Genomic DNA, 24,144 nt, shown 5'->3' on the forward strand with positions numbered 1-24,144 from the left:
ACCGGCCACTACAGCGGACAGCTGAAACTGACAACCGGAAGCGGCAGGGACAGGCCACTATAAATGCCGGAGGAAACACCACAGAAGCGCTTCACAGGAGGCTCCCAAGCACTGAGGATGTTACCTAGACAGGGGACGAAACGTTTGCAACAAAAACTTCCAGCTTGGCGAACAGAACCACAGCATGGTGCACATTTTCTAGCCCTAACCACACTAAAGACAAATAAATGTTTTGAAGGTTTGCATTTAAAAATCAGAACTGTAGCAACACCTCTGTACACCTTTTCTTTGAGCTTTGGGTATTCATACACTAGGGCTGAGATTTCCAAACCAGAATGATGGGGGCATACTGATGTTACTGGGCCTCCAGGAAGACAGGTTGGCCAATTTTCTACCCCTCTGCTTGGGGTTCATTTCTGCAGGCAACTCCTGTCATCCAGATTGATATACTTCACTAGAGCAGGCTTGGGAATGCCAGCAGACTATTTAATAGTATGATATTATGTACTATCCAATTTAATCCTCATCTCACCTTCACTCATGCTAACTTATACACCAGTACAGCTCCTGAACAACTGCTGGCTCTCTGATACCTCATCCAAGCACTTGCTCATCATGCATGATTCTACATAGTTACAGTTGTAAGGTATTCAAGGAAGACATCTGCAACCCAAAGACTGAATTACAGTGTCACTTAAATTGAAAAATTAATGTATAGAATAAGTAATCATGTTAAAAACACGCAACAATATATCAATTATGCAGTAACAAAAATAAACGAATAAATTCAGCAAGTAACAGGGAGATAGTTGATAAGATATTAAGAAAAACATAATGTTGAACAAAATTAACATTAAAATTACAAACTAGTGTACCATTCCTACACTAAAGGCCCTGAAATACATTTTCATTTCATAAGATCAGATGACATATGAGCAGAAGTAGACTCACTGTTACCCCAGTGAATGTGATCATGTCTGATCTGATGCTTCTCAACTCCACTTTCCTTTTCCCCATATCCTTTAATTCCCACACTGATTAAAAATCTACATCTCTCAGTCTTGAACACACTTAATGATCCAGCTTCAATAACCCTCTGTAGTAAAGGATTCCAGTGATTCACACCCCTCTGAAGAAGAAATTCATCCTCATATCTGTCATAAATATGTGACCCCTTCTTCTGAGATTATGCCCTCTGGTTCTAGACTCTCCCATAAGGAGAAATATGGAAGAGCACAGCAGTTCAGGCAGCATCCAAGGAGCTTCAACACCACTATTCCAGAATCTGGTTTCCAGCATCTGCAGTCATTGTTTTTACCCCATAAGGAGAAATAACCATTTCACATCTGCACTGCCAATTCTCCTAAGAAATTCATATTTTTCAATAAGGTTTCCTCTCATTCTTCTTTATTCCAATAAGTATAGGCCCAATCTATTCAAACTGTCCTCATAATATAGTTCCTTCAGACCTGGTATCATTCTTTTTCTGGGTTGCTTCCATATGAGTACATCTTTCCTTAGATAAGGGACCCAAAACTGTTCACAGTATTCCAGCTGTGGTCTGACTAGTGCCTTCTGTAGTTTTAGCAAAACCTTGCCTTTATACTCCGTTCTCATTGAAATAAAGGTCACCATTGTATTTAGCTTCCCTTTTATCTGATGTATTTCATGCTAGCTTTTTATGATTTACGCATAAGGATCCCCAAATCCCTCTGCTCTGTAGATTTCTGCAGTTTTAAAAAAAATTTAATTATATTCAACTCGTCAATTCTGCTGTTATAGTGCATGACTTCACATTTCCCCACATTGTATTCCATCTGTTAAGTTTTTGCACTTTCACTTATCTGTCTATATCCCTCAACAGATTTCATATAATCCCCACTGCTTACTTTTCCACCTATTTTTATGTCATCCGCAAACTTGACTGTAGTACGTTCACGTTCCTTATTCAAGTCATTAATACATATTGTAAATAATTGTTGCCTCATCATTGATCTGTGTGGCACACCACCAGTTACAGATTACCCAGCCTGAAAATGGTCACCTTATCCCAACTTTCTTGTCCTCTAATAGTTAGCCAATCCTCTATCCACTACTTTCTGTTTTTCCATTCTGCTTGTTAGCTCCTCAAAGATTATAATAAATTTGTCGGCATAATTCCTCTTCATGAAGCCATACTGACTCAGCTTGTTTATATTATGCCAAGACTTTCCCTAATTCCTTTTTCTCCAGAGACATATATTGTACTTATTTCCTGTCCTCAATTTGCCCCTTGGATATTTAGTAATTTTGGAATGCGATTACTGTCTTCTACTTTGAACACTGGTACAAAGTATTTCTTCAAATCCTCTGTCATTTCCTGATTCCCAATTCTTGTTTCTCCAGCCTCATTCTCTAAGGGATATATGTTCACTTTGGCTTCTCTCTTCCTTTTGATATATTTAAAGAAGCTCTTGCTGTCTGTTTTCATATTAATTGTAAGCTTATCAAATATTTTTTCTATTATTAATTTCTTGGTCATGTCTTGTTAGTTTTTCAACCTTGCCCGAACCTCTGCATTCTGCTAATCTTTGCCATATTGTATTTTTTTTTCAATCTGATGGTTTCCTTAATTTCCCTGGTTATCCATGTTAGGCTTATCCCCTACCTAGAATCCTTCTTCCTCATTGGAATGTCTTTGCTGTAAACCATGAACAATAAACCATATAGTAAATCATAAACCATCAACCACCTTTTTTGTGAAACGCCTTTCCCAGTACACCCCAACCAGCTCTGACCTCATTCCTTTGTAATTGCTCTTATTTAAACTTAGTAGAGTTGTTTCCGAACCAAGTTCCTCCATTACAACCTGCATGTTAAATTGTACCATGTTGTGGTTAGTGTTTTTGAGGGGATCCTTTACTCTAAGCATCAATTATTAAATCTGCCTCATTACAAATCAACAGGTCCAAAATTGCCTGTACTTAATTGAGGACTCGAACCATGTAAGACATAGATTACCGCAGTACTTCTCCATACTGAATCTTATGGAGTTGAATTTAGTTCTGAGTTGTCTTGATTGCTCTAAATTTGTTACTGAATGTTTTGGCTTGTGAGGATTGGTAATTTATTAGAGGAGTTCATCAGAAGCAAATGCAACATCTGTGAGAAAGCATGGCAATCTGATACTTTCCATGGAAGCTATCTCTGGGCTTTAAGCAGAAACAGTGATGCAAAGACTGGAACAAACAGCCCTCCCACAAATCCCACCCAAACGCTGGATCAGATATGTGGATGATACTTTTGTTATTATTGAGAGAACAGAAATCGACAACACACATCGGATTATCAACACCATGCTCACAGGGATCAGCTTTACAAGAGAGGAGGAAACTAACAATCAGCTCCCATTCCTGGATGCGATGGTAGAAAGACCACAGAATGGTGAATGTACCACAAAAGTGTACAGAAAAGCCACACACGGACCAGATCCTGAACTACAACAGCAACCACCCGAACACACACAAGAGAAACTGCAATAGGACCCTGTTCAAAAGGGCTACAACACACTGCAGCTCTCTTGATATATGAAGAGAAGAGCACCTCTACAGAGTCTTTGCCAAGAACGGATATCCTCGAAACTTCATCTGCAGAAGCCTAATAGACAAATAACATAACGAGGACATGCCACAACTTAACTCAGTAGCCACACTACCTTCTATAAAAAGGGTCTCAGAATTGACAGCTAGATGTCTCCGACCACTGAGATTCATGACAGGCAACCATGGTTCCGACAATAATGCTCAGACAACATTGGAACCAACAACATTGGAAGGGAAAAGATTGAGACTTTGAAGGGAGATTACAGAGAGTTAGGCAGAAATTTGAAAAGGAGGTCCACAAGGGTAGTAATATCTGGATTACTCCCAGTGCTATGAGCTAGTGAGGGCAGGAATAGGAGGATAGAGCAGATGAATGCATGGCTGAGGAGCTGGTGTATGGGAGAAAGATTCACATTTTTGGATCATTGGAATCTCTTTTGGGGTAGACGTGACATGTACAAGAAGGACGGGTTGCCCCTAAATTGGAAGGAGACTAAAATACTGGCAGGGAAATTTGCTAGAACTGCTTGGGAGGATCTAAACTAGTAAGGTGGAGAGGGGGTGGGACCCAGGAAGATAGTGAGGAAAGAGAGCGATCTGAGACGGGTACAGCTGAGAACAGAAGTGAGTCAAACAGTCAGGGCAGGCAGGGACAAGGTAGGACTAATAAAGTAAACTGCATTTATTTCAATGCAAGGGGCCTAACAGGGAAGGCAGATGAACTCAGGGCATGGTTAGGAACATGTGACTGGGATATCATAGCAATTACAGAAACACAGCTCAGGGATGGGCAGGACTGGCAGCTTAATGTTCCAGGATACAAATGCTATAGGAAGGATAGAAAGGGAGGCAAGAGAGGAGGGGGAGTGGCATATTTGATAAGGGAGAGCTTACAGCTGTGCTGAGGGAGGATATTCCTGGAAATACATCCAGGGAAGTTATTTGGGTGGAACTGAGAAATAAGAAAGGGAAGAACACCTTATTGGGATTGTATTATAGACCCACCAATAGTCAGAGGGAAATTGAGAAACAAACTTGTAAGGAGATCTCAGCTATCTGTAAGAATAATAGGGTAGTTATGGTAGGGGATTTTAACTTTCCAAACATCGACTGGGACTGCCATAGTGTTAAAGGTTTAGATGGAGAGGAATTTCTTAAGTGTATACAAGACAATTTTCTGATTCAGTAGGTGGATGTACCTACTAGAGAAGGTGCAAAACTTGACCTACTCTTGGGAAATAAGGCAGGGCAGGTGACTGAGGTGTCATTGGGGGAGCACTTCGGGGCCAGCGACTATAATTCTATTCGTTTTAAAATAGTGATGGAAAAGGATAGACCAGATCTAAAAGTTGCAGTTCTAAATTGGAGAAATGCCAATTTTGACAATATTAGGCAAGAACTTTTGAAAGCTGATTGGGGGCAGATGTTTGCAGGTAAAGGGATAGCTGGAAATTGGGAAGCCTTCAGAAATGAGATAACAAGAATCCAGAGGAAGTATATTCCTGTCATGGTGAAAGGGAAGGCTGGTAGGTATAGGGAATGCTGGATGACTAAAGAAATTGAGGGTTTGGTTAAGAAAAAGAACGAAGCATATGTCAGGTATAGACAGGATAGATCGAGTGAATCCTTAGAAGAGTATAAAGAAAGTAGCAGTATGCTTAAGAGGGAATTCATGAGGGCAAAACGGGGACATGAGATAGCTTTGGTAAATAGAATTAAGGAGAATCCAAAGGGTTTTTATAAATATATTGGCCTTCTATTTTTTGTCATTTACATAAATGATTTGGATGCGAGCATAAGAGGTACAGTTAGTAAGTTTGCAGATGGGTTGGAGGATCTGAGCTACAGGGAGAGGCTGAACAGGCTGGGGCTGTTTTCCCTGGAGCGTCAGAGTCTGAAGGGTAACCTTATAGAGGTTTACAAAATTATGAGGGGCATAGACACGATAAATGGACAATGTCTTTTCCCTGGGGTCGGGGAGTCCACAACTAGAGGGCATAGATTTAGGGTGAGAGGGGAAAGATATAAAAGATACCTAAGGGTCAACATTTTCACGCAGAGGGTGGTACGTGTATGGAATGAGCTGCCAGAGGATGTGTTGGATGCTGGTACAATTGCAACATTTAAGAGGCATTTGGATGGGTATATGCATAGGAAGGGTTTGGAGGGATATAGGCCGGGTGCTGGCAGGTGGGACTAGACTGGGTGGGGATATCTTGTCTGCATGTACGGGTTGGACCGAAGAGTCTGTTTCCCTGCTATACATCTCTATGACTCCATGACTCTATAACTCACCAGGACAAAAGACCCTATACCCATCATGTGCAAAACAAATGTAATTTACAAGATTGCATACAAAGACTGCAAGAAATACTGTATAGGACAAACAGGCAGCCAACTAACAATCTGCATCCAAGAATACTAACTAGCCACTAAATGCCATGACCGGCTGTCCCTAGTCGCAATACACGGATGACAAGAACCACAAATTCGATTGGGACAACACAACGATCATAGGACAAGCTAAACAGAGTTCAGCCAGTGAATTTCTAGGAACATGGCACTCATCCACGGACTCCATCAACAAACAAATAGACGTGGACCCAATATACCGGCCACTACAGCAAGCACGCTTAGCCACATTATATTTCATCTGTCATGCAGACCCTTCAAGTCTGCTCCATTGTTCATTGTGATCATGGCTGGTCATCTAACTCAATCACCTGTCAAGATTTTCACCCATATCCTTTGATCCTTTTAGTCCCAAGTGCTATATCCAATTCCTTTTTGAAATTATACAGTGTTTTTGGCTTTGACTGTTGCCTGTGATAGCAAAATCCACAGACTCACCACTCTCTGGGTGAGGAAATTTCTCCTCATCTCAGTTCTAAATGGTTTGCCCTGTATCCTAAGACTGTGATTTCTGGATCTGGAGGTCCCAGTCATTCGGAACTGTTAATCCCGTTAGAACTTTATATGTTAGTGTGAGATTGTCTCTTATTCTCTGAACTCCAGTGAATATAATCCTAACTGATTTAACCACTCCTTAAACATCAGTCCTGCCATCCCAGGAATCAGTCTGGTAAACTCTTACTGCACTCCCTCTATGGCAAGAACTCTTTCCTCTGATGAGGAGACTAAAACTGCACACAGTATACCAGCTGTGGTATCACCAAGGCACTGTAAAGCCCAACATACCATTCGCCTTTAGCTACCACTCGCTGCACCTGCATTCTTAACTTCATTGACTGGTGTATGAGGACCACCAGGCCTCATTGCACATCCCCCTAGCTTACGGAGGGAAATTGCTGTTACAAAGCTACACAAATGAGGGATCATGTTTAAACTCTTTCTGTTCTCAGTATATAGGGAGAAACATATTGCATTTTACAGGAGAATGCATATACTCTTAGAGATGGGAACACCTTTAACTCCAATTTCCGGTCTTTGTTTTGGTCTGTTTAGGTAATTTACCTTCAAGACTGCCTAGAATTTATAAGTTCAGGCTTTATAATTTGAGCTCAAATCCAAATACTAATTTTTTAAAAAACAAAGAACTATGGATGCTGGAAATCAGAAATGAAAACAGAAATGGCTGGGAGAAGTCAGCAGGTCTGACAGCATCTCTGGAGAGGAAGCAGAATTAATGTTTCAGAATTGGTCCTGAAGGAAGGTTACTGGACCAAAGTGTTAACTCTGTCTTCTCTCCTCATATTAATTTGTTCATGTGAGACTTTAACCAATAAACAACAGGCACAATCTAGTACAGTAACTCAAGAAACTTGATTTAGGTTATGGATAGTAGATATTAAAGCAGTGCTGCAACTCTACAGGCAAACCACAGCTCTTGGATTTTTGATTCAGCACAGGGTGGAGGTCAACACCAAGTCTCTGGTTTTTTGCAAAAATCAGCTAAGTGTCAATTTCAGGGCGATTGGTGAAGGGCTTCTCCCATGCAATTCTCCACTGTACACATCAGTATGAATACACCAGGCCTCCATGGCACTGTGCTTGGACTATTGAGTACTCACCAACGACAGAAGTTGCTTTCTTGCCTAGAACTTCCTGGATTCGTAACACTGACGCCATATTTAAAGACCAGCTGTGCACCAGGTCAAACACTGCTGGCCAGAAATATTCCTTCACAGTACTCAACGTGGCGAGACCAATGATAAAGAAAAGCTGCTGAAGACACCTAGGTGGCATGGGTGATATTTCATTGGAAGTAAAATATCACAATTGTAGATGTATTGACTCTTTATAAGTGCCATAGTAATCACAGCTGCAAAAATCAAGATACAGAGGCTCCTTGTCCTTAGAGCCATACCATGTTAGAACCCTATCTGAAGGAGTGCTACTCTTTCCCTAAGGTCCAGAGAAGCATAACACCTTGTCATTGTTCAATGTGGGAACATCACATGTTGAAAAGGTTTCATAACATTCACTTTTATTGAATGACAGGAAAAGCAAGATCAAATAAAATCCAAACCAAAAATACTCTGCTTGCTTTTAAACACCAATTGATTTACTTTCATTGAATGATAACCTCATCAAACTCACATCTATTGGAAGTGGATGTCAGTTAAGATCTATCTAGCTTGTTGTACCAAACAGTGCACCTCTATCATCCTACTGCTCAGTGTCCTCATCTTGCTCCACAGAACTCTCCCAGATCTAGTTTTGCAGAGCACAGCATGCTGTGTCTAGAATATTTAGCAAGGCCTCCCAGTGCCAGTCTGTTCCAGTGGTCGTGGTGGAAGAACAGGCTACATTGGATCTGTGTGCTGTCTCAGTTAAGGGGCTGTGTACAGTTATCACCCATTGATCTGGAGAGTAGCCCCTGTCTCCCAGCACCCATCTTGTAAGACATTGAACCTTTGAAATGACACAGGAATCTGAATGTTATCATGGATATACACATCACGGCAGCTTTTAGGGTAATTGGCACAGATCTCTAGGGTGTGGTAAAAAAGTTGAAATCTGTTTCTTACCTGACTCTAGATTCATAACAACTTAGTTGACTTTTAACTACTGTCTGAAATGTCTGAGCAAGTGGCCACAAAGGCAGTGCAATGCCATCTTCTTAATGCAATTGAGATGGCAATGCCATGTGAACAGTTAAGAGTAAGGACAGATGGGAACAGAACTGTCAACTCTATTTTTGGTTCCATGTTCCAGACCTCAACATTTAGCCACATTGAACTGGATCTTACAGTTTTTATCCAGTTATCTGAAAGATTAAACAACTTCTGTATTCTTTTTCATTTTTTGAATTTTGTAACAACATGGTGGTGTTATTGATATAAGAAAATCCTAGCTGCATGTTTACATTTCATTAATGCTGTTGTTTAATTCCATAGGAATTTACTTTATGTGTATCCTCAGAGTCTCAATTTTGCAAATCGTCAGGGCTCTGCCAGAAATATTACGGTGAAAGTGCAGTTTATGTCTGGAGAAGACCAAAACAATGCAATGCAGGTAAAGCAAATGGTCTCAAACTTTGTATAATTTCTATCAAAATTGTGACAGTTTTGGATGTAGATTTGCTCGCTGAGCTGGAAAGTTTGTTTACATGAAAACAAACCTTCCAGCTCAGTGAGCAAACCTACATCCAGAACCTCAACCTGAGCTACAAATCTTCTCAAACTTGTTAATTTTGAAGTTTGTTGAGTTTTTAAGGTTTTTGTGCAGAGCAAATAAATTTGAATAGAGTAGGAAAGACGAAAAGGTAAATCAGTTGAAAGCTATCAGGTGATGCCAGGGTTAGATGTAGGGGGAAATGGGAATTGACTTTACGCATCATACTGCCATCAACAAGGTACTTAATGCTATGATAAGACTGTAAGACATAGGTGCAGAAGTGGGCCATTCAGCCCAACGAGTCTGCTCCGCCATTCAATGAAATTATAGCTGATCTAATAATTGTCAACACCACTTTTCTGTCTCTTCCCGATAACGTTTGATTCCCTTACTGATTAACAATCTGTCTATCCCATCTTTGAATATATTTAATAACCCAGTCTCAGCAGCCCTGTACGGTAAAGAATTCCACAGATTCACTAGTGTTTGAGAGAAGAAATTCCTCCTCACTCGTGTCTTGAATGTGTTACCACTTGTTCTGAGATCATTTCCTCTGGTCCTAGACTCTCTCACAAGGGGAAACGACTGCTCTGCATCTAACCTGTCTGCTCCTCTAAGATTCTTCTATGTTTCAAGAAGATCGCCTCTCATTCTTCTAAATTCCAATGACTACAGTCCCCAAACTATACAACATCTCCACATAAGAAAATCACCGAAGAAGAGTCATACTGACTCAAAACATTAACTCTGTTTCTTTCTTCATAGATGCTACCAGACCTACTGAGTTGCTCCAGCATTTTCTGTGTTTGTTTGTTAATAGGGACATAGGGCACAAGAGCAAGGAGGTGATGTTGAACTTATGTAAGACAGTTGTTAGACCTCAGCTGAAGAATTGGGCACCGCATTACTGGAAGGATGTGAATACATTGGAGAGAGAATGCAGAAGAAATTTAGCAGAATGGTGAAAAATGTAATTTTTGAGAATAGATAAAAGAAGTTTGGACTGTTCTCCTTGGAGAGAAGAAGGCTAAGAGAAGATTTGATGGAGGTTTTCAAAATAGTGAGACATGTAAATAATGTAGATAGGGATCGAACTGTACCTTCTCATAAAAGGATCAAGAACCATAGGGAAAAGATTAAAAGTAATTTGCAAAAGAAGTAAATGTGAGGTGATAAAAAAAACCTTATTCACACAGCAAGAATGCTTTGGGAGTGTGGCAGAGGTAGGTTCAATTGAGACTCTCAAGGGAATATTAGATAATTATTTGGATAGAAATAATGTGCAAACACGGAAGGAAAAAGCAGTAGTAATGAACAGTTGGTGCAGACAAAGTGGGCCAACTGATCTCTCTCTGAACATAACACTGCTGTGATTCTATGAACCATGCAGCAATGCGCTGAAGTGTCTACCAAGATTCGCTGTTTGTTTGTAGAGTGAAGCTTGAACCAGTGACTCAGAGGCAAGCCATTGCTATTACTTAAATAATGCGTCTTCGTTGAACTTTACTCATGCAGCTGATTTTATTACCATTTCAGGTCATTTTTGGCAAGTCAAGTTGTGCAGAGTTTACAAAAGAATCGTATACTGCAGTAATATACCACAATAGGTAAGAAAATGTCAAGAAACGTTTCTGTCTTACTTGCATTTAACATCACTGTTCACTAGGGCATTATAGCAACATATGTAGTTCAGTTTAGAATTACACAGATGAGGAAGAAAGACAAACATAGAAATCAGATATTCATTTATAGAGACTTAAATTTTAATGAAATGAATGGTTCATTGATTAAATTGAGCTTTTTGCTTTCCTGCTTATTTTTGTTCACCTTTTTCCTATGTACTCTTCCACACACCATAAGCAATAGCAGTTGTATGTTGAGAAGTGTCACATTTTAGAAGTTTTTGCCAATACTACCGCTGAAGGTGTAATTGATGTTAAAATGTTACTATTATGTGTTGCCATCATTTGATTCATAAAGTTACACAGCTGAGAACTTTCTGGTATGATTTAAATGAAGAATTCAATCCTGAACCCTTAAAATAGTAAAAACATTTCTGTGAATTTTAAAAAACTAATCCTTGTCAGGCTGCAGTGGTCACTAGCCAGACTGGTATTCATCATTAAGCTATTCAAGAAGATATAAAGGATCAATGTCAGTATTTGAACAGTATCTTTACTGTATCCTGGTCAACATTTATCCTTCATATTTTTTGGGCTATAATAGTGTTCGACTATAAAGCAGTAGAAACTGCACTTCAACTTTAATTAATTGGCTGTGGAAGTGCTTTGATATATTTTGAGATTTTTAAATGTATTTGAAAAATGGAAGTTTGTTTTTTCTTGTTTAAGAGTATTCTTGCTCATGCTTGCCTGGTATGAGGGGTCTGTTGTGAATGTGTTCTTTGGAGAGAGTTTTATTCACAGGCCCATTTGCGATGAATTTAAAGTCTACGCACTTCTACTTTCTGCACTAAGTAGAGAACAACATAGGAGTGACTTATGGATAGTGAGGTTTTAATCAGGTTTCACCCTAAAACTTGACTTGAAAGATAAAAATTATTAGGTCAGTTTTCGCAATTAGAATTGAGAAATGATAGGACTTGTTATCAGGAAAAATGATCTCAGATGCAACTAGCCAGCTTGCAGAAGGGACAAGGTGCATGTTTTCTCACTTTTTAAAATTTATTCGTGGGATGATCTGTCTACACCAGAATTTATTGCCCATCCCAGAGGGCAGTTAAGAGCCAACAGCATTGCTGTGGTCTGGAATCACATGTCGGCCAGGCCAGGTAAGGATTAGAAACAAAAAAAACTGCAGGTGCTGGAATCCATGGTAGACAAGCGGGAGACTGGAAGAACACAGCAAGCCAGGCCACATCAGGAGGTGGAGAAGTCAATGTTTCAGTTGTAACCCTTCTTCAGGGCCTGGAAGGGTTAGACCCAGAATATTGACGTCTCCACTTCCCGATGCTACTAGGTTTTTTGTATTCTTCCAGCCTCCTGCTAAGCCAGGTAAGGATGACAGTTTCATTCCCCAAGAGACATTAGTAAACCAGATGGGTTTTTCTGACAACTGGCAATGGGTTCAATAGATTCTTAGTTCCAGATATTTATTGAATTCAGATTCCACCATGTGCCATGGCAGGATTCAAACCTGGGTCCCTAGAATATTATCAGGTCTCAGGATTAACAATCTAGCAATATTAGGCCATCACCTCTTTGGACTGTCCTGAAGTTGCTATAAGCATTAGCATTCATTTATTAGTCTATCAGATATATTGGGAGCTTTGTAAGCTGAATGTCTCACATTCAACAGTGTGTCCGTACTGTGATATTGCTTAAAATTATACCCACAGGTGTCATGATCGAAATCTCTTATAAACTGAACAAAATTTGTATTGTTTGCATGTGCTCTAGTCCTTCAGTAATATTTTAGTGAGAAAAGGCCGAGAGTGATTTGGACTGATTTCCACGAGCACACAGAGTCAAAGTAAATACAGCTGCACAATACTTTATCCGAAATGGTTGGGATCAGCTGGTTTTCGGAATTCAGAATTTTTCGAATTTTTCGAATTTCAGACTAAGTGACAGTTTGATGGCGAAATATTAAAAAATCTTACCTAACAGCAGACTCACTGGGTAAAATGGGCCCTGAAATAGAATTGAGGCCTACCAGTGCTGGGCCACGCTGACGCCCCCCCCCCCCCCCACCCCCCCATTGCATCCGAGTGACATGCATTGTTTGGGTGTGGAGTTGGTTATCTGTTTACATGCCAAACAACCTTGTTAATGAGAAAAAAAACTTCCCAAAAAACTTTGGATTTTGGAGCTTTTTGGATTTGGATAAAGGGTTGTCTACTGTACCACGTTGTTCTCTTAGTTTCTATTATCTCATTGGATTTGAGTTCAATAAAAATCTGGAGGTAAGAGCCAAATGATTCAAACAAAAACTCAGCAGATCCTATGAACAAACAATCCAGGCATCAGTGATCACTGTCAGTCACAAAAATCCTTTCAAATTATGTATTTCTTTCGAGGATAAGCTTTTGATTTCCCTTCAACTTCTGCACCAACTTAGACTTCCTGAACGTCTACTTGCTGCTCAATTAAAATTAAGAGGAATGCATTCCACTGACTTTAAAAGTCTGCAAACACCAGCATGATTCCAGCTTTGTAGCTACTTTGAGCAAAGCACAACAGCACATAGGATTTTCTGTGCCCCAGTTGTCAGCTTTATGGAACAGAGTCGAAAAGCCTGGCACTGGAAAAAGCACAGCAGGTTAGGCAGCATCCAAGGAGCTGGAGAGTCGATGTTTTGGGCATAAGTTTCGAGCATAAGCCCTTCATCAAGAATGTGGTAGAACCGGTTGGTGTGAGGTTAGGGAACTACGAGGTTGGAGGCTGTGGATGGGAGATCTCCTGGGATGATGAGGTTGAAGGGCTAATACCCGAAACATCGACTCTTCTGCTGCTTGGATGCTGCCTGACCTGCTGTGCTTTTTCCAGTGCCACACTTTTTAACTTTGACTCTCCAGCATCTGCAATCCTCACTTATACCTAGCTTTATGGAACAGACACCTTCAGTGACCTGATGTTTGCTTCTGGGCTTCTCTGAGTCCCAGCCCCTCAGCAGCAGTGAGAAATCAACCAGATCAATATTGAGCTTTAGCTCCCTGCAGACTCCTCAGAGCTGATAGAACTGCACTTTGGTCACGTGAATCTTGTGCCGTTCTGCTGCTTATTCAGCTCCAGGCTGGTGTTGACATATGGGCTCAAATTCAAACCATCTGCAGTCCCATGGTATGATGCTTTACACTGCACAATAAGTCACACAGTCACATTTTCACACCAAACTCATGGTACTGTGGTTGCAATTTTGATTAAAAAATAATTGTTTTGAAATCCTTTGCAAATGCATTGCCACTGTCTGAATTTGTGCTGGAGCTCTGGGCATGCTGGGAGTTATAGTCCTCTGCCCTGAAAATGCACAGTTTGAACCCAAGAATAGACATTCTCTCATACTGTATGAATGTACACTTTTTTCATGGTGTTACTGGATATTCATTGGCAATGGAAGATTATTCTCTTCCTTATCTAAGGCTGCTTATTTCAGTTATGGCAACTAGCTTGGATCAATATCTGTGGAGAAGATCAGACTCCTTCTAGTACATGAGGTGGGGTGATTAACTCAGTGAATGAGGGAACCATGTAAGATGTTTGAGATGATCACCTTTGTTGCTATTGGGTGATACAGCTCTATCATATTGCACAAAGGCAAAGTACAAAGACAAAATATATTTTTATGTGAAATGCTTCTTTTTTTGTTTTGATAGATCACCTGACTTTCATGAAGAAATAAAAATCAAACTTCCTGCTTATCTGACTGATCACCATCATCTGCTGTTCACTTTCTATCATGTCAGCTGCCAACAGAAGCAGAATACACCTTTGGAGACCCCAGTTGGATACACGGTACCAGCCACATTTTCTGATTTTATGGCGTATGACATGGTGCTAGTGCTTGTGTGATATTCAAAAATAGAATTTCAAAACGTTTAAACTTCTCCTTTGTGAATGCTGTTTTTATTTTTTCCCACAACCACTTCTATCTTCTCTGAAAGACATAGACTCTCATACTTTGCAGAGTCTTAATGAGTGAGTGTAAATAAGTTATTTGAGTTAAGAGAGGCGATGTGGCCATTGTGATCAAGGCTAATCTGTTTGTACTCAGTGTCCACAAATACTTACACTTTCTAGCATTTGCTACCAACTGGCGGTCGGGAGTGTGAATGCTTTCTGTCCTTGGGCTGGGTGCACTCAGCTGAAGTCAGGGTTCGATGAAGAAATTTAAGGACTGAAAACTGGAAGCACTTTGGTCCCTGTATTTGAACTACCCTGCAAAACTTAAAGCTGTTTTAACTGTATTTGTTTCTATTGGATTTATCACGATTGTTGTTTAATCCTGCAATGTGCTAAAAACATAGAAAATACATGTGACACTTGCTGTGAACAAATTCCTCCAGATGTGATATAGCACACACAGTCCTGGAAGGATGTTATTATTTATTATTATAATATGCCTCTTAATTTCCTGGTATTAGCTCATTTCATTAAGGGATACCTCAGTGACATGCATGCAGTTATTTTTGTAAGAGTTTCAAAGTAATATCCTCGGGTACAGGTCATTCTCAGCGTATTCATCCATGCAGTCCTGGGGAAGTATAATTTATGGGAATAACTTAAAGTTTGCCACCACACGCACAGTCCAAGCAGATGCACAAAATGTGGACATTGAAAATTGGTGTTAGTAGCATTTTATTCACTTTGTTCTTTTAATTATAGTGGATTCCAATGCTGCAGAATGGACGCCTGAAAACTGGTCAGTTCTGCCTTCCTGTGTCTCTTGAGAAGCCTCCACAATCTTACTCAGTATTATCTCCAGAAGTAAGTTGTTGAAAATAATTCAAAGTTTGGATTGCCTTCTTTCTGCGTGATAATTAGACAGGTTTACTGCTTGCTGGGCGAGACTGACAGGATGATGCAGTAATTAAGCAGATACCCTTTCATCTCTGACAACAGTGTTTGAGTTCCACTCCTGCTGACAGTAATTACATATTTATTTGTTTCATATCTTAATGTGCATTTCTTTCCCTTTGGAGAATAGTGAGGAAGTATTGAAATGATTAACCTATTGAACCATGTTGTGAATACTCCTTTTATTGCCAACAGATGAGACTGTAATGTAGAGCTTTCATCTCAGAGGCAAGGCATTACCTTCTGAGCCACATCTGCTGTGTAAAGCTGTGTGATCTGTAGCACGGCAATCATTTTGGAACTGGATTGTTACAGAAAGATTTATAAATATGTTTTGGATTTTTAAAAAGAAATCAAGTTTACATTTTGAATAGATAATTAGAGACATAGGGATGAATTTTCCCAGTCTCTGAATCATGTAGGCAATGGTGAAAGTACAGTGACATAAAGAAAAAGGAAATCAAATTTTGAACCCAAGTTTTGAATGGTGAGACAAAATCTATGTTAGTAAACAGTGAAAGGTTATTTGCATGATTTGACATCTCATCATTACCTCAGCTATATGCAGCTTGCTATACTCCCACATGTGGAGAGAAACCACAGAGCAACAATTTTTGACATGGAAGTCATGATGGGCTGACCTCCAGCTGATCTCCAGCGTTCCACCTTGCCCATCATTTCCCAACATCACAGGGCATGCTCCAAGGTAATGATCACCTGCATCCTTTATCCATGGAGCTTGGCATTGGACACGCCCTGGCTCACCACATCATCAAGGCACATTTCCAACTTACTTCGATTACCGTTACCTACATCAGTACGGTACTTCAGAATGTATCAGCATCTTGCGTTGAGTTGCTGCTGTCAGGTCACTGCTCGCAGAGACAGGCACCCATCTTGTGGAGCAGGGTCCATCTCAGGGTACTTAGGTTGCTCATTTAGTGCTCTCTCACTTTGCACTACTTGGATGCTTATAGCATCGCTGACTTGCCTTCCTACGTATTGCTGCCTCATTCAGAACTTACCATATATCTGTCTTGCATTGCTTTTAGCACAGATACAAAGCTAGGAGGCTTCTTGGGGCTGGCAGCAGTTATCAGTCAAGAGGTGAACAAAGGCAAAATACTACTGATGCTGGAAATCTGAAACAGTTACTGGAGAAGCTCAGCATGTCTGGCAGTATCTGTGAGTCAGAACTGGTGAATTCACAGCAAGAAGTGGAATTGGATGAAGGGATGGAGGTGGTTGAAAGGGGAAAGGAAGAAGAATCCAGACAGGCATCAGTAACTTGCACCTGAAAGGAAGAGAAAATGTTCCTTGTTAAGGAGTGAAGTGAGATGAAGAATGAAATGGAACTGGGGACCAGGACTGCTTTGAGACTGCAGAAGGTGATGCCAATGGAGAGAAAGGTTGAGTGTGCATGTGACAGCGCATGGCACTAAGCAAAGATCTCAGAATGCAGTGGGCACAGCTGTCTCATGTCGAATGTCTTAGAAATAGCTGAAACTTTGGGTGGATTCAGAAAATGAAGGATGGAACTTGAGTTGGAATCCATGTGGGGTTAAGGTGGATCTGGAAATAATTACTGAGGAAGGAGATGTACCCGTAACAGCAAATTTCAGCAAACACTGGGAGAAAGGTGGAAAGCAATGAAGGTGATCAATCCAAAAGATTAAAATGGGAATTCTGTCGCAGAGTAGAATAACATCAAAATGGGCATACCTGGAAGCAAAGTGGCAGTGGATTAAAAATTTGAATAAAGATAAACTACTGCAGATGCTGGAAATCTGAAACAAAGACAGATAATGCTGGAGACATTCAGCAGGTCAGGTAGCAACTGTGGATAGAGAAACAGTTAACATTTTGAGTCTGGTATCCCTTCTTCAGAATTGGGTGAACATGATGTCATACTACACTAAGCTATGTCAGTGACACTCCTACAGCACGTGCTAGCAAATACATTATCTGTGCTTAAACCGGATAGCCATGCCTAAGGGCACCAGTCTTCAGCCAAGTAACACTATCATCACTCAGGGGACACCAGCACAGTAAGTCAAGAGCAGTGCCTGATCTCAGTATAGGTCTTTTGACATGGTTCATCAGCCATTGGGACATTCAAAATCAGGAGTGCTATTTCATTAAAATCCAGGCATTGGACCACAACCAGTCGGGCAACTGGCCAGGGGATTAGTGATAACTCAGTGATGGAGCCTCAATATGTCTTGCCACTCATCAGGTTGGGCTATCCTAAGTCAGTCAGAAGGGTGGATCATGGTTAGTCTTAAACAATGACAAGATGTTTTGCTACACTGGGTGTTAGGGAAAGATAGCAGTCTCTTAGACATTGTATGGCAATTAGGAGGACAGGTCTATTTATCTTCAATCTTAGAATTATAGTTGGTCAGATAGGTGATCATATAAAGTAACGGTACATTTCCAAGTGTGAGCTTCTAGTTTCAGTTATTGTAAATTCAGAATGATCACGTTTTTTACAATGTACTTATGCATGGTACATAGTAGCACTTGTTCAGGGCTTGCAAACTCCATGTTAAAACATGGCTTCTTGTGAAGTCTCACAGTCTCTCATTTGTGAACCAAGATGAGCCCAGGTCTCTGTTTTCCTAATGCCTGAGAAAGATTTGACTCAATATTTCCAGGTAGAGCCGTACCTGGAAGTATTGTAAGTAAGAGCTTCATGTCTCAACTCTGCCAGCTTTTCTTGCGCCAGATGCTCTGTTTGATCCAAATGTTTAAATTACTAGTTAATTGTGAAAGTTTGAGTTGTAAAAAGACAAGCATAATTAGAAGTTTTGGACAGTCCAACAGGTTCTTTGTAATTGCTTTCAGTAACTCCTCTAGATGAAGATTCATGTTTTCAACAACAATGTAATTTCGGCAGCTGCAGCCATTTCCTAGTTTCCAGTGCGAAATGTAAACAAAGCCAGATTAGCTGAAACTGCTCAAGTGTGACTGGCAACCTTAACCTTAAACTGCAGTCAAGTCTCTTTCCCTTTTCCTGTATTGCTTCTCTGGTAAGTTCTCTCTTTCCAGAACAGGCTTCTCTTTTAGAATTGATTATTCAATAATTGAAGCTCATGTTTGTCAGGGATATGAATATTATATTTACTGAATGAACCTTTACTAGGGCATATTATATCTATGAATGTACAGGATCCTGTTACTATTGCAGGTACCACTGCCTGGAATGAAGTGGGTGGATAACCATAAGGGAGTATTCAACGTGGAGGTGATAGCTGTATCCTCTGTTCACACTCAGGTGAGAATAAACCGTGCCTGATTTGCCCTTAGTTATAAAATAAAGCTGCTCTTTTTGAGGATTGAATTTAGCTTCATAGTTTCTCCCTAAACTGAATATGCATTAAATCCGATATACTTATATCACAAGCATATTCTTTGAATTTTGAATGTTTTTATCCATTCATAACTTGGGTAAGGGAATGGTGGAGTAGGTCCGTGGAAGGAAGGATGTAGAAAAGATGCTATTTCAACATATTTTAAGTGGAAAGTTTTGACAGAGATTCATGACTTGCCTGTACGTTTCTAGGTTTTTGCCAGGTGTGGTGGTATGGGGCTTTATTGAGAAAGAAATGAGATGAGTGAATGTGGACCTGATCATCTTTTCTCCTCCTGAGATATAACAGAAATATTAAAATTGATTGAAAATTAGTTAAAGAGCCCAAAATCTTAAAGATAATAAGGACAGCCCTGTAAGACTCGTATTACAATAAATAAAAATGTACAGGAAGTGGTGTTCTAAAAATGAGCACGTAACGGATAATAAATAGGAGTGAGAGTAAATTACATACACTTCTGGGAAATCTACAGCAGAATTGTGGAGGGCATTTTCCCTTTACACAGGTCCAGAGAGCCTTTAATGTCTAGGAATATTCAGGACTGCATAAGAAGAAAAAGAGAGACTTTTAAGAGGTACAAGGGGAGCAAATCAATGGTGGCTCCAGTGGAGTATAAAAAGTGTAGAATGAACTTGTGAAAGCAATTAGGAGAGGAAAGCAGGGCATGAAAAAGCACTGGCAGGTAAGATTAGGGAGAATCCCAAGCTATTCTATAAGTATATGAAGAGGAAGATGATAACCAAGAGCAGCGATCATTAGGATCAAGAGGGCAATCTGTGCTTGGGACCAGAGGTAGTGTGTTAAATGAGTGTTTCACATTTATCTTCACTTTGCAGAAGGAGAATGTGATACAGAATTCAGGAAGAAGGGGTATCAGGTTCTTGAGCACTTTGACATAGATTGTATTGGAGGTTTTGGTGGGGAAATCTATTAAAGATTTTCAAACTTTTGAAGAATGAAATTATTTTGCCAGCTGGTGGGAGGTTTGGTGAAGAGAAACCACTAAACATTATCAAGAATGTGAGGAGGGAAAGTTTGCAAGAAATGTCTTCATAAAGTGGGTTATTGGAGCAGTGAATGCATAAAGTTCCAGCATCAAGACCACTCACTGAGATGTGTACATAAATCGTCACAAATATTATCAAAACAAAGATTACAGTACTAGAACTGACATTGTTCTAAATAATATAAGGAAATAAACTTATGTTGTCCAAGTCTAAAAGTCAGCTCTGATACCCTTTGTACTTGTAAAGACTGAAAGCAGAGATATGTTTGACATGAATTTTGTTTTTAAGATATGCATTAAATATTTAACGCAGGATCCATACCTTGATAAGTTTTTTGCTTTGGTCCATGCCCTGGAGGAGCATGCATTTCCTGTACGAATTGGAGATCTGAGAATTCTGGAGAATGACCTGGAGAATGAGCTGAAGAACAGTATATCGGCCTTGAGTTCAGCTCAACTGGAGCCTGTGGTACGATTCCTCCACCAGCTTCTGGATAAACTCGTCTTACTGGTTGTGAGGCCTCCTATAATCGCTGGACAGATTGGTATGTCAAATTCATCAATCCTTATTTTCATTGTGACTTTTCTTTTGGATGTGTCATTAACCATGTGGTCCACATTTTTAGTTGGATGTGGGCTGCACTTTTACGGCACAATAATTGATTCACATTTAATTATGAATATTTTCCAGTCATTTCATTGTTGGCAATTGCATTGTGAGATATTATATTAAAATACAAAGCTATTTCAGTGTTAAGATTGTTTCAGTCATACTCCGGACTATGCAGTAATCCTGATCACTGTACATTTATCACTGAGCTTTAAATATATGAGTGTGAATGCAAATGTCAGTGAAGTAACTAGCTAATACCTACTGTTTAGGTATGTACACGAGCAATGATCTCTTATCTGAGTTTATGGAGAGTGCATTTTACCCAAGCATTATTTAGACAAATTTCAGAAAGCAAATTGAAAAATGGGAAATTTGTGTGAAATTTTAAATAGGATTATGTACTTATACCAGGATTATTGTAATCTACCTTTCAATGACAAATGGCTCATTTCAATTATCAAATTAACAATGATTCATAATAAAAAATAGCTTTCAATGGCAATGCTGCCCCTCCCAAAGTAAATTAGCAAATATCTCTTTTGTGCCAGATCCAAGTTGGGCAGGTAAAAATATACAGGACCTAACATCATTTATTAATATGTCTGATAATTGGATTAATACTACCATTAGCCTATATAACAAAATACCAAGGTGTTGACAGGAGTAGAGTCAGACACACGTGGATACCAATCCAATCAAGGAGATAATTAAGAGGCATTACAAAATTCAAGGCAAGATTGCAGATACTGAACATTAGTGACGTGGCAAAAGGAGTGGGGAATTAGGACAGAATCACAGTAAACAGAACATTTAACAGTAATAGGGAAGATTGAGGCCTTGGAGAAATTTGAACACAGATGAAAATCTCAGAATAGAAATATTGGTGGAAGTGAAGTCTTAGGTTATATTAAGCATAGTTATGTGGAACTTGCTACAAGTAGGATAGAGTTTTGGATAAGCTACAAGTTTATCTAGAGTGGAAGATGAGATCCTGTTCAGGAGCAAATTGAAATAGTTGAACCTGTAAGTAATAAAAACATCATTGAGGATTTCAGTAGCAGATGCACTGAGGTGGGGCAAAGATGGACAATGTGTAAGAACCTAGAAGTAAAAGCAGGAGAAGATCATTCAGTCCCTTAAGCCTTCCCCACCATTCGAAATGAACATGGCTAATCCGCCTCAAAATTCAACTCCTTTTTTGTACTAGCTCCTCATAACCTTTAACTGTTCAATATTTGAAAAATCTGTCTACCTCCTCTTTCAGTAATCTATATTCCACAACTTGCTGGGCTTTTGAAGATAGAGTATTCCAGATATTCGTCATCCGCTGAGAGAAGAAATTCTTTTGCATCTCAGATTTAAATGAGTTTCCCTTTGTTCTATAACAATGTCTCTTAGTTTGAGACTCTCCCACTACTGGAAACATCTTCTCAATAGCTTTCGTTTAAGAACCATCAGAAACTTGTATATTTCAATAAATTAAGTACTTATTCTTCTTAGCTCTAATGGATAAATGCCTGAGCTATTTAGCCACTCTTGATAATTCATCACCTTCATTTCAGGAATCAGTTAAGTAAATCTCTTTTCAACTCTTTCCAGTGCTAGTATATCTTTTCTTATACATATGGATGAAAGCTTTACATAGTACTCCAGGTGCAGTCTTACCAAGACCTTTGTAACAAGTTTTCCCTGTTTTTAAGCTCCAATTTCACAGCAATAAGGTGAAATTTACTGCACCTGGAGAACTGTATGCAGTTTTGGTCTCCTTATCTGAGGAAGGATATTCTTGCTACAGAGGTAACGTAGCAAACTGATTCCTGATATGGCAGGACTATTGTATGAGGAGTGGTTGAATTCTTTCAGATTACATTTACTCAAGTTCAGATGAATGAGGGGGGATCACATAGAAATCTATAAAATTCTAATAGGTCGAGACAGGGTAGATGCAGGAAGGATGTTCCCAATGGCAGTGGAGTTCAGATCCAAGGGTCACAGTCTAACGATATGGGGCAAACCATTTCAGACTGAGATGAGGAGAAATTTCTTCACCACAGAGTGGTGAGCCTGTGGAATTCACTTTCACAGAAAGCAGTTGAGGCCAAAAAATTGTATCATTTTGAAAAAAAAATTTGGTTTTAGCATCTCTGGCTAGAGGAATCAAAAGATTTGGGGGAAAAGCAGGACAGGTTATTGAGCTGGATGATGGGCCATGACCACAATGATTGACAGAGCACCTTCAAGGACCAAATAGCCTATTTCTGCTCCTGTTCTCTGTGTGTCTAAATTTCTGTTTGCCTTCTTAATTACTTGCTGTACTTGCCTGCTCACTTTTTGTGTTTCATGCAATAGAATGCCCAGATCTGTCAATCTTTTTGGAGTCTCTTTCCATTTTATTAATAGTCTGCCTTTTGATTCTTCCAACCAAAGTGCATGACCTCATACTTTCCTACACTATACTTAATCTGCCAGGTTTTTGTCCACTCATTCAACCTATTGATTACACTTGATGATTTATTCTATCCCCATCACAACATTCCATCCTAGCTATTTTTGTATTGTCAACAGCTGTGGTAACATTGCACTCTACCGTGTATATTGACAAGGTAAAAACAATGACTGCAGATGCTGGAAACCAGATTCTAGGAGTGGATAGGTGGAAAGGAAGATAGGTAGGTAGGACAAGTCCTGGGGACAGTGCTGAGCTGGAAGTTTGGAACTGGGGTGAGGTGGGGGAAGGGGAAATGAGGAAACTGGTGAAATCCACATTGATGCCCTGGGGTTGAAGTGTACCAAGGTGGAAGATGAGACGTTCTTACTCCAGGCGTCGGGTGGTGAGGGAGCGGTGGTGAAGGAGGCCCAGGACCTCCATGTCCTCGGCTGAATGGGAGGGGGAGTTGAAATGTTGGGCCACAGGGCGGTGTGGTTGATTGGTGCGGATTTACCAGAGATGTTCCCTAAAACGCTTTGCTAGGAGGCATCCAGTCTCCCCAATGTAGAGGAGACCGCATCGGGAGCAACGGATACAATAAATGATATTGGTGGAAGTGCAGGTAAAACTTTGATCGATGTGGAAGGCTCCTTTGGGACCTTGGATGGAGGTGAGGGAGGAGGTGTGGGCGCAGGTTTTGCAATTCCTGCGGTGGCAGGGGAAGATGCCACGATGGGAGGGGTGGGTTTTTGGGGGGGCGTGGATCTGACTAGGTAGTCACGGAGGGAACGGTCTTTGCAGAAGGGAGTGGGGAGGGAAATATATCCCTGGTGGTGGGGTCCATTTGGAGATGGCGGAAATGTCATCGGATGATTTAGGGCAGCACAGTGGCACAGTGGTTAGCACTGCTGCCTCACAGTGCCAGAGACCCGGGTTCAATTCCCGCCTCAGGCGACTGACTGTGTGGAGTTTGCACGTTCTCCCCGTGTCTGCGTGGGTTTCCTCCGGGTGCTCCGGTTTCCTCCC

At 40.2% G+C, this 24,144-nt stretch overlaps 1 protein-coding gene across 13 annotated transcripts in view; it reads left to right on the forward strand.

Moving 5' to 3' along the window:
- Positions 1-24,144, forward strand: part of dock7 (dedicator of cytokinesis 7) — a 170,611-nt gene that overhangs the window by 51,499 nt on the left and 94,968 nt on the right. For all 13 annotated transcript variants that reach the window (XM_043699469.1, XM_043699470.1, XM_043699459.1 and 10 more), the window contains exons 15-20: positions 8,942-9,059; positions 10,698-10,768; positions 14,497-14,635; positions 15,506-15,607; positions 18,888-18,974; positions 20,391-20,622. In XM_043699469.1, coding sequence (XP_043555404.1) covers positions 8,942-9,059; positions 10,698-10,768; positions 14,497-14,635; positions 15,506-15,607; positions 18,888-18,974; positions 20,391-20,622 — 749 coding nt within the window. The remainder of the gene's footprint in view (positions 1-8,941; positions 9,060-10,697; positions 10,769-14,496; positions 14,636-15,505; positions 15,608-18,887; positions 18,975-20,390; positions 20,623-24,144) is intronic.

Source organism: Chiloscyllium plagiosum, chromosome 11, assembly GCF_004010195.1.
Source record: "Chiloscyllium plagiosum isolate BGI_BamShark_2017 chromosome 11, ASM401019v2, whole genome shotgun sequence".
NCBI lineage: Eukaryota > Metazoa > Chordata > Chondrichthyes > Orectolobiformes > Hemiscylliidae > Chiloscyllium > Chiloscyllium plagiosum.